We start from the raw sequence: 16,150 nt of genomic DNA on the forward strand, positions 1-16,150 counted from the left end.
TGAGCACAAGGACGGAGGGAGGGAAGAAAGAGGGTGGTGAGATCATGAGGGGCATGGAGCTCACAGCATCCCCTGATTATTCCAAAGACATGGTAAAGGCTGGGGGAAGGTAGAGGAGGATATGAAAAGGGCTACTGAGAAGAAAAAAAAACAAGAAAAAAAACCCACAAAACAAAACCAAAAGACAGACACAAAGAAGGAGTCTCAGCACACAGAAACACATGAGGGGAGAACTGACAGTGCTGCAAGGAACTGAGCCAAGGGTCTCGAAGGTGTCAAGAGCCTCACTCAGAACATCTATTTACTACAGCCTGAAATCTGAGACAGCAATAAACCATTCAGCGCAGCTGGGGCCCAGAGGTGCCCTGACCACAGGCCTTTGCACTGTTCTTAGAGAAAAGTAGGTATAACCAAAAAGACCCCCATAGCTAGAAGGCCTACAGAAGACACCTAACTCTTTCCACTGACTATACAGGCAGCATAAGCACATCGCAGATGTTCTGACTCTCCTGGCCAAGCCAGGAGTCTGTTGTCTACATATTGCACACTCATGCAGGCACCCATGGCCTTGATGTCTTCTAACTGGAAAGGATTCAATTTCTGGTGGGGATGAACATCAGGCTCTTTTATCACTGGCTGCTTTTGAGGACCCCTCCAGCAGAGCAAGAGACACAGCCAGTTACTAGATAAGATGCAGCACATCATCTATGGCAGGTGTGCACACAGGCTTTGGTGGGGGCATCACCCTCTCTTCTTTGATACTGTTTGCACTGTTCCTCCCCTCTCCTCCCTGAGTCAATCTGCTCTGGTGAAGGGAGGTGGCATCCTGAAGGTCATCTCCGTTTCGCAAGAACAGCCCAGAGACTGGACAGAGCCAGCAGTCACCTCACTTCCCAGAAGAAAAACCCACAAACAGCATAGGAGGAGCTAGAAGAACTCCACTTCTCCAGAAATGGAGAACAGGGCTTAACATATACACAGCTGAAGAGCCGAGCAGTGTCACCTGAGTCTTTCACAAGTGTGAAATCTCAGTGGCAGCAGCAAGAGCAGTACTGAGAGGCCACTGCAGCACTGATAAGCAGCCCATCACCGCAAAGCCCTTCCCAGCCCTTCTTCGGCACCTACCTGGCCGCAGAACTCTGATTTCCAGCAGGTTGGAGGTCCTGTCTGCCAGCCGTGTCCAGCTGCTGTTGTAGTTCTTCCGCCAGAGCTCAGCCACGCACTGGTACTTGCCAGCCTCTGTGTCGCTTGCCCTGCTGATGCTGAGACGCACGTTGTTGCTGGACTCTGCCTTTTCGATGGCGGTGCGCGTCCGGAAGCTGGCGTACCTGTCGCCCCACTGGACCCCACCATCGCGCGTGAAGGTGACCAGGTCGTGGAACTCAGTACTGCCTGCCGGCTGGAAACGCCACGTCACCGACACCGGCACCCAGGATGGGTAGTGAGGCTTGATAATACACTGGAGGTCAAATGACTCGTTGTAGGTCACGCCAGGGGTGCGGGAAATAGCTGTGACAGCAAAGCCGGCCTCTGCAGAAAGAGAGAAAAGGGCTTTGAGAGACACCTGCCTAACAAGGCCCTGCTCTCCACTGATAATATGCAAAAGGTAGAACATGCTTATCCAGTTGTGGGCCTGGAATAATCAGCTGCTGGTGTTGTGTTGGCTTCTCTCATTTGCAATTGCAAAGTGACATGAACAGCAATGGAAAAATCACACTGAACTGCCTGCATAGTAGTGACTGTCTGCGTAAGCACTTGTTGCAGTGCCAACAGGGACATGCTTGACTTCTGTGAGGAGGAGGGAGACCGCCTGCAAGCCAGAGGGAGAGCAGCCAACCTCAGTACTTCTGCATGCTGTCAAAGCACCACAGAAGTCGGACTCAGCATCCCGTAAGGGAAGTCTGCAATGGAGCAGCAATGGGCACAGAACCTGTCCAGGGCAAGATCTGACTCTGTAAAGGGAACAAGACTGATAGCTCACAGCCCCTGGGATTCACAGCCGTCTCTCAGTCAAGGTATCCTTCCCCCATTCCCCACTCCATGTCTGCAGCTGGTCACAGGTAAAAGGACAGGAAAGTAAGAAAAGCTTGCTTTCATACTTTGGAGAGGTGACAGTGGTTATGAAATCCCAGGATGGAGGCAATGTAAGTAAGGGAAGCTGGTTACTGGATTCTGTTATGCATACAGCACAATTTTTTTTGTTGTCTTTCAAATTACAGCTGTAAGATAGCTTTATACAGCTATCCTCATATATGCACAACTCCACAAACTAGTCAACGCATTTGTCCTCAACTACTGCCAATTTTATTTGTTGGTTTAGGGGAGTTTAAAACAGTAGCCTGTTAATAATTTGAAGACAACATATTTCCAGTTGGCTATCTTAGATTTTGGGTCAGAAGATTTTCATTTTGGGTAAGAGAATTTCCATCATTCATTTGTTTGCATTGCAGAAAAATAAATCTTTTTTCTGATTAGTTAAATGCAGCCTGTTAATTTAGCAGGGACCTAGTTTTCCATCAGTAACATCCACAAGAAAGGTTTACTTCCTGGAAGTCTCCACTGGGTATCTCAAGTGGGTTAAGAGCTCTCCTCCCGCTGCAGTGCTGACAATTCAGGCATCTGGTAAAGCTTTCGTCGTAGCTCTGAGGGTGAAGTTTCCAGCCAGCACCCAGCAGAAATGGAAACGTTTTCTAGATCATCATGGAGCTTCAGTCTATCACGGGCTCAAAATTACAGCCTGAGAGGACTCTCCAGTCCCAGAAGATCAGCTGGGAGTTCAGCTGCAGCCTGCAGGGACACTGCCACCAGGATTAACCGGCCACAGCGCAGACAACACAATGTCAGCATGTTTCCAGCAAGTGCCTCTGCTGCCCTCATCATCCAAAGGTGTCACCATGGCAGAGCTCTGGGACATGTAATTACTGAGAAAACAGGTCAATCTTTGGGATTAAAGCCTCCTGGAACATGTTCAGTGATTATCCGGGAGAGGAAAATGAGGCTCAGAGGGCCGTCCACTGAAGACTGCTGCATCTCATCCTCACATAAGTTGTCACATACTGACTCTGCAGCAGCTCCTCTGGCCAGGTAAGTGTGTTGTGAGGCCCTGCACAGCAGAGATTTCTGGCCCTAGGAGGCCGATTTTATTTCAAGACCAGCTGAGCTTGTAGAGTTTTATCTCCAGTTAGCCTGGGCTTAATGAAAAGTACTTCTCTTGACTGCCATGCAAAAACCAAATCTATTCCTCGGGTCCTCAACACAACAAACATGCTCATGGCATTTGGGTTAACACATAAAAGCCCTTCTTCCTGAGGCACTTGGTATAAAAGGAGGGAAGCCATGCATGAAAGCAGGCAGATTTTTGTGCAAGACCTGCCTACAACAACATGTCAGAATCCCCTCATCCAGCTGGCCTCACGTCTACAGACTGCAGCATCTGCCCCCCTTTCTTCCCAACCACCCAGAGACTGAAACTGGAGTTCAGTCAGTTCAGACAGTTCACTGGAGTTCCCAGAAGCTCAAGGACATCTGGTTTCATCCAACAGCCAATCTCTCTTCTGGCTATTGCTTCAGAACCACAGAGCAGGAAGATTTACGGGTTCTAAAATAATCTGTGCTGGTTCAGCTAAAGAGTTTCTTACCCTGGCAGACTGGCAAATGATTAGATCTTAACTTGAAATGTGAGCGTCACTTAAATTTACTGCATTTTTTACTAGTGCTTTCTGTAGCAATAAACCTCCCTTACTCTTTCTTGGCACATTTTGTTCAAGTTTCTCAAAATGCTTTACAAACATTAAGCAGAACAAAAAATATCAGATTCAGCAGCAACAACAACAAAAAAAATCAACATTTTCTCTATTAAATTTCGTGGAGCTACTTCAGGCTTTGATTGTTACAGGAACAGGACCTAGGAAACTTCTTAGGACTTGACAGAATGTGTTCAACAGCCAGAGATTTCTCAGGGACAAGGAACGGAGGGAGAAGGAAAACTGTCTTTTAACCACATTTTTTGAAACTGCTGGGAAGTTCTGAACATCTTAACTTTCAATAAGAGTGAAAGTGATGCATTTTAAAATTTGATCACTTAATTTGTACTCCCTGTTCTACCCCCACAAACCTCCACAAGTTGCAGAGTAAAGAGAGTGGATACATAGACCTATAGCAGGCTAAATGCCACTGACCTCAAGAGAAAAATGCTGTTCAAACTAGCTGAGAACCTTCCTTTAATTTTTTACAAACTAAAGTTCCTACCTGCTTTCAGAAGCTGTATAGCAATGATTTCTAGCTCTAGACAGGGCAGCCTCTGAAAGAAGGTCAAAAGTAGAGGGGAGGAAAGGAGGAAAAAGCAAGATTTTAATCAGAATATGATATGACTTTAACATCTGGTCTCTCAGACATCTTGCCAAAGCTTACGATTAATATTGCGGGGAACCAAAAAATCTATCTCAACTTTTCAACAGTGCGCACCAATTGTTTATAGCTCTGGCATTCTGCAAATTAGTGGCCTCATAGGAACAGTCATCAGTTCTTCAGTCTCCTGCAGAGTACTTTGGGAACCAGTCCAGGACTCAAAATAGCAAGGCCTAAACTGGACCCAAACAATTCCCAGGCTATGCAAATCCCCTAATGCCCTAAGTGCCCTCTCTCAAATCAATATGGTTTTAGTGTATTTGAAACAGAGGTGCTCTGTCAAAGCAAAGTACTGGCAGCAGCGATCCTGACTTCTAGTTCAGCTTGGTCAATGGACTATGGCGTAGTCTTGGGCCAGCTGCTCAAGTCTCCAGCGCAGAGGCACTGAGGACCATCCCTGACCCACGGCTCCTGTGGGCTTCTGATGTTGTAGGAGCTGCTCACAATTTCTGGCGGTCCCCGTGTCTCGTGAGTGGAGGTTTCGCTCTCCTGGTCTAACAAGTGGAGGTAAGGTTTACCTAGGGTCCACAAGGAGACTTCAGTGCCCAAGGATTGCTGATGGGGTGCTACAACCCTATTTCCCACAGTCCGTCTCCAGCGCCACGGGTGACATGGTGCCCTCTTTCAGTGGGCCAGGAAGCATTACACTGCCTGCTCACCTACTGGTTTCTCTCCTTGGAAGGATGTCGGAAACACTGCCCCTCTCTTTAGCTATCCCCCATCTCACTCATGTTACGGCCACCCCTCAGATTTGGCCTTCAAACACAACAACACATGCAGTCGTTTTGCACCAACCTACCCAGGAGCTGTGGACCAGGGTCTGGCTGCTGGGCGCCTCCTTTTCACCAGCAAATGTGGGAGAACTGAGAGCAGCAGGCATCTCCTGTGCCTCACCCCTGCCCTGGGCATTTGCAGGTGACACCCGGGGGGGCTGGGAGGCATGGGGAGCATGGCCCTGCACCCCCCGTGCCTCGAGTACTCACCCAGAGCAGTGACAGACACTGGCGTGCCAGCGTGCCGCTCCCCAACCATCTGCCACTCCCCATCCAGTGTCCGTGTCCACTCTGCCACCCGGCACTCATAGTGGCCCTCGTCCGCCTTGACACTGTTGAAGATCTCCAGGGTGAAGGCACTGGGCCGCACCTGCTCCATCTGGATGCCCCCGTAGCTGCTGCGCTCAGCATATGAAGGGCCTGGGTGCAGGGTGCCGTCCCGATCCAGCCGTACAATTTCGTTGCGCCGGTTCTGCTTGTCCACTAGCTGCCAGGTGACTGAGAGGCGGCTTTGGAGCCCAAAGCCTGAGCGCACGTTGCAGCCAAAGCGCAGGCTCTCGCCCTCCAAGACATTGCTGGCATTGTTGGTTATCTCCAACGAGATGCTGGTCTCTAAGGAGAAAAACGCATACACACAGGGGAGATGATACACACTCACTACTCCTCAGTCCGCAAGAAGGACACTGACGTCCCAAGAGACTTTTTACCAGGTGCAGGAAACTGCCCACGCATTTGGGTCCAGGCACATCTTAATTTTATGCATGACCACATCCAAAAACAGCTTGTGGGCAGCAAGCTACTCCTGGTGATTTGCACACTCAAACCAGGTGTAGGCCAAAGCTCGCTCTCTCTCGCGCTCTCTCTCTCTCTCTGGCTCATGAGACACTGACGCATCTTCTGGTTGCAGGTCCAAGACGGGATCTCAAAAAACTTGAGGGAATTTGTGTTGCCACATGCACTGCATGCAACTGGCTCTGCCAAAAAAACTTCCAACTCCCTGGGCTTCCCAGTTCATGTCATTCTGATTACCATCTTGCCATTTCCACTTCCTGCAACACCTTTTAGGAGAAGCTCTCACAAACTCCCATCACTATTAACACTAGAGGTAGCTATCAGTGTTTGGCATCATCAAAAAAAAGGGTGTCCTGAGCTTCCCAGAGATGTCGAACTTTACAGCTGTTTTTTCAGAGATACTGAGTGCTGGTTACTCCTGTTATCTTCCATCGGAGTTTTGGACACTTAGCACCCTTGAAAAATCATCGCATTTGTTCCTAGAGCTGGTGATTTATGAAATTTCAGGAATGAAATCTGTCATGGTGGCTTTGTCTAGAAGTACTGCATTTCAGACAATTGTCCAGTGAAAGATTTCTAACTAGAGTAATTTTCAATGCCAAACAAATGAGATCCAACACTGGTAAGAGAGAAGAGAATTAAAATTTCTTTCAGAAAAATGAGGAGGAAAAAAAAGCTTGAAAGAAGGGCTGCATTTCCCTACAAAACCAACAGATAGGATGTAAACACTACACAATATCCTCTCACAGATATTCCTTTGCTCGGTCAAAATCCACTGCTAGGGTAAGTTGGACAACACTTCCATGGTTTGCCATGTCAAGTCTATTTGAGTTTGAGAGAGTGAGACAAAGAAGGCATGAGTCAGTGGACCCTTTCCTACCACGCTCTTATTTCTGTATTTACAATGTTCATCTGACAAACATAAAAGGCATTCAGATGAGCTTCTGACAGGGTTGTTTTCACCAGGTTTGGCAAACACATAGTGACCACAAGAGACCTCTGTGCTGAAGAGCAAACCTACGCTTGAGGAGCATGTGATTCCTGGTTTCTCCCAGCATAGGGTACAACCCCAGCAACTGCAGAGGAACAGTCTTGCAAGATGCCTGAACAACAGCCACCGAGACCTCTCCAGGAACCCAGCAACTCTTAAGACACAGACAAGCAGGACTCCCCATTAAGACTGCTGAATATTTTGGAGCTCCCAGCTCCCTGCAGAGCAAGGTGAGGAGACAGTATGATAAAACAACCGAGGCTGTCACATGCACTTTCCAGTCAAAGCAAAACTGCCAGCTTGGGGCAACTACCAAGGTGTGCTCATACTTCCCACCTACGAACCTAAACAGCACATACCCCTCTTTCTCCACTGTCCCCTTCCCCTCATAAAAAAGTCTTGTCAGTTAGGATTTTTAGCCTCTACAGCATACAAACTCTTATCCTCCCTTCTTCCCCTGCTAAAGTTTCACTCAGGCTGGGCACATCAAGGCCTCACAAGCCAGTTGCCCCGCACAGCAGGGACTCTTGGTAATGGCCCCAGGGCAGCATGGGCACATCTCTACTTACTGAGCGGCAGGACAGTGATGGGGATGTTCTTTGGCCGCTTGCTCTCCTTGTCGATGAAGTCCCCTGTCACGGTCTTCTCCCGCTCAGTCACCCGGCAGTTGTACTTGCCACTGTCCTCAAGGCGGAGGCGGTAGATCTTCAGCACAAAAATGTTGTCACTTTCTTTGGCCACCTTGAGCTGACCCAGGGCCTCACGCTGGGCAAACTCATTATTGAGCACTGGCACAGCATTGGGCCCCAGGCTGGCGATGAGGGAGCTGTTGAAGGCCCAGGAGATGGAGAAGTAGCGGTCAGGGACGTTCTGCGCCTCCAGGATACACCGAAACTCCACTGGCTCACCCACGGTGTATATCCGCTTCTCCGTCTCCAGCCGAACGCTGAACTCCTTATCTGGGGAGAGATAAACCAACTCACATCAGTGTGGCCAAAGCACACCTGGAGGGCCAGCACACCTCATGTGAGGACCAGCAACTAACACCACACCTTCCACAACTCTGCTATATTTACAATTTGCTGCTGTGTTTCTCCCCTCTCCCTGTGCAGTCAACATCCCTTGAACACGTGAATATGCAGGTGGAGGGATCAGGGGCTTGCTTTCACTGTGAAAGCCGAGTCCACCCGTAGCACAGGAGAGGCAGCTTGCTGCTCAGCATGGAAAAGCTGCAACACCTCCCCAGCCAAAGTGGAAGGGAAGAACTGCTCATTTTTCCTCAGCCTTTATTAGTAGGAGCAGCTCTGCTGTGACCGCAGCAGAAGAGCACTCTAACGAGGGCTCTGACTAATGCAGTCCTCTGAAGCAGCTGCCAGCCCACTGAGACAAGGCACAGAGCACTAGTGGGCTCAGCACACTGCAAGTGACAGAGCTTGGCAGCCCTGGCTCCTGGCCCCACAGAAAACGCTGCTGCTTATTCTGCCAAGCGTCCCACAAGGGTCAAGCCACCACCACTCACTAGCGGAGTGCCTGCCCCTTTTCTAACTGCTTTTAGCTGAGGATCCAGTGGCATTGCAGGATGGTGATCTGGAGCCTTGTCTTACTCGTACTCTGACCACCTGGCCAGCCAGGGGTTGAGAGGCAGGGACTTTGGGGATATTAGAGAGGAAGAAAAAGATCAGCTAGGTTTTTAGATCCTTAGCAGAAACCTGCAGGGCTGGCTGGGAGAAGGATTTTGACTTGCAAAAGGGTCTCATGCAATATAGAAGTGTTTGCTGAATGTTTTAGTTTTAGTTTCTGCCTGTGTCACTCAATCTCCTCACTTTTCAAAACTCTTGTTGCCTGTGCCAGGACCATGTGCTTAAGATGTATGTTTTATCTCCTGTTTCAGCTTCTGATCTTTGGCAGTGTCAGGAGAAAGGGCAGAGCAGCTGCCACCCAAGCTGCCTTGCTGGCCCCAGCTCCTCCTGGTTGCTATTCATCTGCATCTTCCCTGTTCTCAGGCAGCCCACAGGCCATCCTTTAAATGGTTTCATCCAGAGCTCCTTCCACCCTGGCCTTTGCTAGCAGCCTCCATAGCAAGGTACAAGGCAGACAAGGGAGCCTGGCATGGGGCAGCTGCAGGCACTTCCTAGGAACCTGCAGAGGTTTATGCCTGGCCATACCTATCAGTATGGCCAGGCATAAAAAAAAGGGGGCCCTTCCCCACCGCAAAACATGGTTTTGCCCTGCCCTGGCACCAGAAGGGACAGAATCAGGGTGAAGAGGGATATTCTGTGATAGAGGACATTGCTAGCGCAGATCCTCATCTCATCAGTGAGAGGCACACAGCCATGGTCCAGGGAAGTGAGACATTTCAATAAGAAATACAGAGTGAAGGTAGCCTGTCTGGCCCCTTCTAGGTAACCAGCAGTGATGGACCTCAGAAACCCTTCTAGGAGGGGTTGCTTTCCAGGGTGTACCCAAGAGCCATTGGGATTATCTCAGCAGACCACAAACACCCAGAGTCTACAGAGAACCATAGTATGAAGCTGTCAAGCCCCAGACCAGACACAGCTTTCCCCAGCGCTGCATTAAGTATGCAGGACTATGTAACAGGAACCTAATCTGACCCACAAGAACTCTGTAACTGGTCTTACAGCCTTATTTATTTTGCTGGATATCAGCACACACACAAGCAGCAAGGCAATGCGATATGCATCACTTACTGCTCCGGTCAGTACCCAGGCCTCCCAACAACAGGTATCACACGCAGCCCCCTTCTCCACTTTCTCACAACAGCATTGCTTCGCTTATCCCACCACCCAAATGAGCAAGAAAGAACAGAGGAGGCACTGACCGGTGGCTTGGACGTTGACGATGGTGCCCTGAGAGCGCTTGCGGGTCATGGCGTACCAAGACTTGTCCGGGTCCTGGATCCACTCAGCTGCCTCGCAGTAAAATTCACCTTGATCTGACGGGTGGAGGTTGTAGATCGTGAGCTTAGAGGTGGTCTCTCCCACTTTGTCCAAGCGAACGTCTCCCGTGGCCTGCCGCTGGGCATAGGTGCTCCCGGCCCTCAGGACAAAATCACGGCTGAGGGAGATCACTTCCACGGGCGGCTCACTGCCTCGCTGCCTGTACCAGGTGATGGAGACATGGCTGTGCTGTGCCGTGCTCTTGGACACTTCGCACTTGAGCTCCAGGGAGTCACGCTCCACCTTGTTCAGCGTCTGTGGCACGGCAGTCACGCGCAGCGAGTCAGGGATGACTGAGGCAAAGGGGGCCGGGAGGGAGAGAAGGGAGCAGAAACACAATTTTTGAGTTAGCGACTCCAAAATGCTGAGCCAAGGGAGTGACTAAAGCCTGGATATGTGAAAGTAGGGCTAGGGGAGAGGTTTCTATTTACTGCCGTAACTAATCATAAGTCATAGAACTGCAAAGCCCTATTAGGTCACATCTAGCCCCAAATAAAAAGAGAATCATCCCCAAAGACCTTGGGTGAGAAAGACTGTTACCAACAGTATATATTCCAGTGCTTTGCTTATATTTCTGCCCAATGGCCCCAGCTACCACACAGAGTTTTTCATCACTCTGCAAAGGTTACTATTGCACAGCTTAATGCATTCACTTCACACCAAGTATTTCATGATGCGCGGCCTCACCTTCGGGTTTGCCTCCCCTTCTTTCTGTGCCATCACTCTGTTGTATGCCCCTGGCCACGCTTAATAACCTCCTCTCCTTCCTCCTCATGTCTTGCAGACACTCTGCTAGCCCTGGCTTGGGTCTTCAGCCCCTTAGTCACTGTTTGGCCAAGCTAAACATATTTAGTTCCTTTAATCTTCCCTCATAAAGAAGTCAGGAAATCCAATTCCTCTTTCCTTTATTTACCTCCTTTCACATTTTAATGACCCTCTCAGGCAGAACAATGGGGTTTCTACATTCGGAGGGAGCTGGCTCCTTTGAGGGCAGCAATGCGATAGCAAAATGCCCAGTGCTTGTTCCTGGGACATAGACACATCAAGGCATTTGGTAATAAAACTGCTGGTTACATTTCAAGTTGATTAACCAGTGAAAAGAAAACAAATGCCTTGAACCCAGTATGAGCTGTACATGGGGCACACGGGGGGAAGAACTCTCGCAGTGAAGTCACAGGGGCAAACAACCAGCTTTCTGAGGAGGGGAGAAGGCAGGACACAGCACGAGCACCGGAGCACCACACCAGCCAGAAAGCCCTCTTGCTCCCTCAGATGGATGCCTTGGGAGGCTCCCCCTCCCCTCTGCCATGTTGCACCCAGGGCAGTTTCAGAGCTGGGCACATTGGTGCGAGCTGAAATGCACAGGGATTAATGAATCCCCCCCTGCCAGCACGCCACACTGGTGCTGGCGCAGCTGCGACTCTGCCTGTCCAGATTTGTGGGCAGTAATGTCCAGGAGAGAAAGGGGTGGCTCAGTCAGATGGGACCAAGAGTCAGAACTCTCGAAATCCCAGCACGTATTTTCTGGAAAGTCAGAGCCTTCTCCTTTACTTTTTCCTGCCTCCTCTATGCAGTATACGAGTGGCAGTGCAAAAGATCACACAACTGGATTCACAAAGAGTGAACAGCTACTAAAATCAGGAGGAAAAAAAAGAAAAATTGCAGCAGCATCTGTTTGCTAAAATTAAGGTACTGTACTCGCAAGAGGTTCTGTCACAATTAGACAGACTTTCTTAAAAAGAAAAAAGTGTTTCTAAACTTTGTTGTCTCAAGAAACATCACACTGAAAAGAATCATGTAAACCTCCTCCCCATGTCTGCACACAAGGCAGACAAGGCAGCATCACTGAATTTGTTAATGCCCACAGTGCCACCATGTACTGGCAGAATATAATTAACATATCTCTGAACAGTTGCATTGACAACACTGAAGGATTTGACAAAATTAGTTAAGTTGCCAAAAGTTTCATCTGTTTCATTCAGGCACTGTTACAAAAAGTGAAGAGTTGCAGTAAAGGCAACCACTGGAATTATTTATGGCAGAAAAGTCAAAACAGAAGAGGGGAAAGAAAAAAGCCACATGATGGAGGAAATGAGAGGGAAATCTTCCCTTGTCCAGCCCAGATGGGGACATTCACTTTTACCAAGAGTTCACTACCCAGGGAATTTACTGCCGCAAGCAGGGAAAGTACCTGGTAGAAAACATTTACATAGCAGTCATTGCCCCCGGTCTCAGCAGCCACATCTCCTCTTCCCTCCCTTCCCCTCATCCTCCTCGCCCTGCCGCCTTACTTACTGCCCACCAGCTAACAACCTCAGGCCAATCTTCCAGGCCTTATTGCGCCCATCGGGAGTCCGCCTCACTTTGCGTTTCTCTCCTTCCCTCCGGCTCCAAAGTGGTGGCGACAGCTGGCAACTAAGCCTCCTGACTCCTCCATGATGAGATTTAAGTTTCTCATTTAAAACCTCTCTGAATAATTTCCAGAGCAGTGCAGCTCCATTCTCTCTGACCTCCAGCCACGGTCTCTTATAACTTTTTCTTATATTATTTAAATGAATTAAGTCTGATCTTCATCTTGCTTGAGTTACTTTCCCACTGAGCTGCTTCAAAGGCAGAGCTCCCTACACCAGCCTCCATACAACAACTTACGGGGTGAAAACAGCTAGAGAAAGAAGTACAAGGACAATTCCCCTCTGCCAGCCGGAAATGCAGTCCCAGTCCCCAATACCTCTCCCTCCATCAGTCCCGAGCTCTATAAAGACGGCATGCCCATCCTCCTTCCCCAGTCTGAGAGCTCTTTGTACCCCCCGTGGTGTGTACCCCCCTGTCAACAGCACACCTCAGCCCCATGCAGCAGCACTGCTGCTTGCAACTAAGACGGACAGGCAGTGCACTTCTTAACACAGGCACGTCCCTGGCTCCGCAAAGCGAGCCACAATATGCTTAATTACGGAGCGTAAACCTGGCCTGCAAGTTGGAGCCACATTCTCCTCATGAAACACAGCACACAGTTCAAAAATTGAGCCCCAAGCAAAGCCCCCACAATAGCAGCTGCATTTGAAAGTGCTTTTGGATCCCACCTCCTCAGCGGGAGAGGAGGACGGGAGAGCCACCACCACTCGGCGCTTGCTCAGCCTTTCCAGGGGCTGGTTGCAAACAGATACATACACAGTTTTGCCAGCTGGACTCATGACTTCATTGTTTCCGGATCCTAATCTGGCTGGAGGGTTAGCATCTTTTATACACGTGTGCAAGCTATTGCAAAATACATCCCTGGAGGAAAAAAAAAAGGTAGAAGGCAGTGGTGTTTTGCCGAGGGCTGTAATTTTACTATGGCAATGCCTGACACACTATCTTGCAGTCTTCATTTTTTTTGGTAAAAAATTCAACCATATCCTCTCAAGTAGATGAATCAGTAAGATTTTTTCAGGTTGCATGCAGGCTCAAGGCAATGATCTTGAATTGGTTTGGTGTGAGATTACATTTAGCAGGTCACCGTCATAACCAGAAGGACTGGAGACCCACTCTCTAAATGAAAGCCCAATTTCTGCAGGATGAGATGTCACGAGGGACAGCTAAGTGCTTTGAATTGGCTGGATCAGGGGGAAGGCTCTGTGTTCAACACCACTGCTCTCATGCTTGGCCAGCGATGCACAAGCAACTTTTTTAGTTACACTGCAAGAAGTATCTAGTGTATCAGGTTGGGGGAAGGGGGGAGGAGAAAGGGGAAAACGCTACTCTGAAAATACATGTGGAACCACATCACACCTCATTTCAGGAACCTGATGACCATTTCATTTTGAATGCTCTGGAATATCTGGGGCTCTCACAGAGCAAACTGAAGTCTGTCTGGTCTCATGCATCAGCTGAACTCCCCGACTGCTTTGGAGTGCAAAGCCTTTACCAGCGAGAAGGCTATAGGTATGACTTAACACAGAAAGCTGGAGCAGGTTAGGCCCGTAGGTCACAAAGAGAAAAATAAGCAGGGAACTCTGCAAAGGTACTTCTCAGAGCATGACATCACATACTGAGAGGCGCATATCCAAAGAGAAACTTCTCTCAAGCCAGCTGCCAGGCTCAGGTTTCAAGGACGCCAGTTCACATATCCAGCCTCGGGGACCTGAGCAACTTCCCCGCAGAGTTTACCTGGGTGCCCTAGCTCCACTGCCTGCCAGTATGCTGCAAAGCCGTATCCCAGCAGCAGCACTTGTCTGACAGCTGTGCACTCTCCAGACTTTCTAGGGTTTCGGGGGCCCTCACCATAGGGCTTACACTGCTGCAAGCTGGGCGTTGTGGGAAAAAGTGTGTGTGCTTACCTGAAGAAGTAGGGGAGGCCCCAGTGCCTCCTCAGCCCACAAATCCTGCATCTCTGATGTGAGGACATCAGTCTGAGAGAAAACCCCACTGGAACCTTAGCTTCCAGCTTACATAAACTGAGCTCAAATTGAAAGCAATGGTAAATATAGAAGAGAGTTGTCATTGTGTAAACTGGAGTTTGGCAACACCTGAATAAGAGCTTAGACCAATGCTGCAAGACACATCCTTTGGTGTGCTCTTTCTCTTCCAGCTACTGCTTGGTTCTCCTCCCGTTTGAACGTGCCATTCAGGCAGCCCGTCTTGTGCATCCCCCAACACCCAGTCTTGCCTCCTCCTCTTCCCCAATGCAAGTCCATCCCTGTGGCCACCTTGCCCAGTCCTGCAGCTCTCGGGCCACCCAACTGTGTCTGCAGAGCTCGCCCTTGCCAGCATGCCACTGTTTTGGTGGTGGTTAGCCAAGCAGCGGGAAAGTACCCGCCTGGAGCAAATCTACTTGCTACCACCATCCTTGAGCCCATTTCCTGACATTGGCCAGAGCGAACAGCATCAAGCCTTTACTTACATCACTTAAAAAGCAGCAAGAAATACAGTATTTCCTACCAGCCCCCAAGCCACAAGCTGCTGCAGAGGCCACTGGGATAGGAACTCAGAGGTGGGTGGGCTGCAGTACACAAACCGCCCAAGTTTTGAGAGCTCATGAAATAATAAATATAAGAAGTGTTGCCACTAGAGGGTGTCAGGACCCAGCTAGGGAGACTCCCAGTGCCCCGCTGCCAGGAGGAGGAGAGCCCCTAGACGTTCTCCCCAGTGACCGGTCCCAAAGGGCATGCCCTCCTAGGGAAGCCTGTCGACACAGCTCCAGTCACATCTGCTTCAAAAAGACACCTCAGTAAAGCGCAAGCGATGAGCACGCTGTGAGCCACATCGAGTACTGATGGATAGGAAATTCAGGCATTTACTTTCAGGTAAGGAACTGGCTGAAGGTTTCCCAGGAAAAAGGGGGGAGCAAAGCCTGGAGTTCCCAGCTCTGGACTCGGCGCACACCAAGGCTCTCCAGCATGCTCTCCTCTGAGCTGCCAGCAACCCAAGGGCCCTGCTGCATGCTGCTTCGCACAGACAAAGGTAAGACCAGGGGTGTCCCTTGCTTTGCACAGGCTGGCTCTGGTTCTTTCCCAGGTATCCAAAGCCCCTATGACACCTCAGCGACAGGTAATCAAAGGTCTCATGTGATGGACACAAATGAGAGAGCTACCAATATTTCATCTGCTTCCAAGCAAAGCAAAGCAGCAAACCTGTCTGGGATACTGTTTGCCCGAATTAACAATGCATGAGGAGTGACAGAGCTGGGAGCCAAAGGCAGGAAAGCTCTCTAGCTTCAGTCTGTAAAACAGTGCTGTAAAAATCACTTATCACCACTGTAGCCTTACACTGTAGGCCAGCCAACTTATACAGACTACCCAGCACAGCAGGGCCATCCCAGGGCCACTCTACAACAAGGAAAACCCACCAGCCTCTACTTCCCTTGGGTTTCCTTACTGCTTTTACGCTCCAAAACACTTCAGAGGCACTGTACAGTGCTATCCTATGTCCCCAACCACCCATCTCATACTGTCTGGATAGAGCTAAGTTTGCCAAGCATCAAGTGTGAACTATTTAGGAAGAACAAACACATGCACTCCCTGCACCCAGGGAGTTGCTTTCTGCTGAGAAATACTACTCGTATTTTAAAGGGAATTAATGTGAGAGTTATGTTTCCATCTGCCCCATGACATCTTGTTGCCCTGCAGGGATCCCAGCGCAGTGCCACCAACCTCCTTCCCTGATCCCTCTGGTTGTTCCTGCAAGACAAGAACAAGCTGCTCAAGACGAGCTGTGATGCTAACACCGCCAGTTCAGAGAAGAGCACTGGCAGG

At 49.5% G+C, this 16,150-nt stretch overlaps 1 protein-coding gene across 2 annotated transcripts in view; it reads right to left on the reverse strand.

The window, feature by feature from the left end:
• The window catches only part of IGSF3 (immunoglobulin superfamily member 3), a 109,775-nt gene that overhangs the window by 28,826 nt on the left and 64,799 nt on the right, over nucleotides 1-16,150 (reverse strand). Inside the window, exons 3-6 of one of the 2 annotated variants that reach the window (XM_067300048.1) lie at nucleotides 9,803-10,213; nucleotides 7,533-7,922; nucleotides 5,391-5,792; nucleotides 1,126-1,530 (exon numbers count right to left, since the gene is read on the reverse strand). In XM_067300048.1, coding sequence (XP_067156149.1) covers nucleotides 1,126-1,530; nucleotides 5,391-5,792; nucleotides 7,533-7,922; nucleotides 9,803-10,213 — 1,608 coding nt within the window. The remainder of the gene's footprint in view (nucleotides 1-1,125; nucleotides 1,531-5,390; nucleotides 5,793-7,532; nucleotides 7,923-9,802; nucleotides 10,214-16,150) is intronic. The other variant, XM_067300053.1, reaches the window with a different exon arrangement.

This window comes from Apteryx mantelli, chromosome 1, assembly GCF_036417845.1.
Source record: "Apteryx mantelli isolate bAptMan1 chromosome 1, bAptMan1.hap1, whole genome shotgun sequence".
Classification (NCBI taxonomy): domain Eukaryota; kingdom Metazoa; phylum Chordata; class Aves; order Apterygiformes; family Apterygidae; genus Apteryx; species Apteryx mantelli.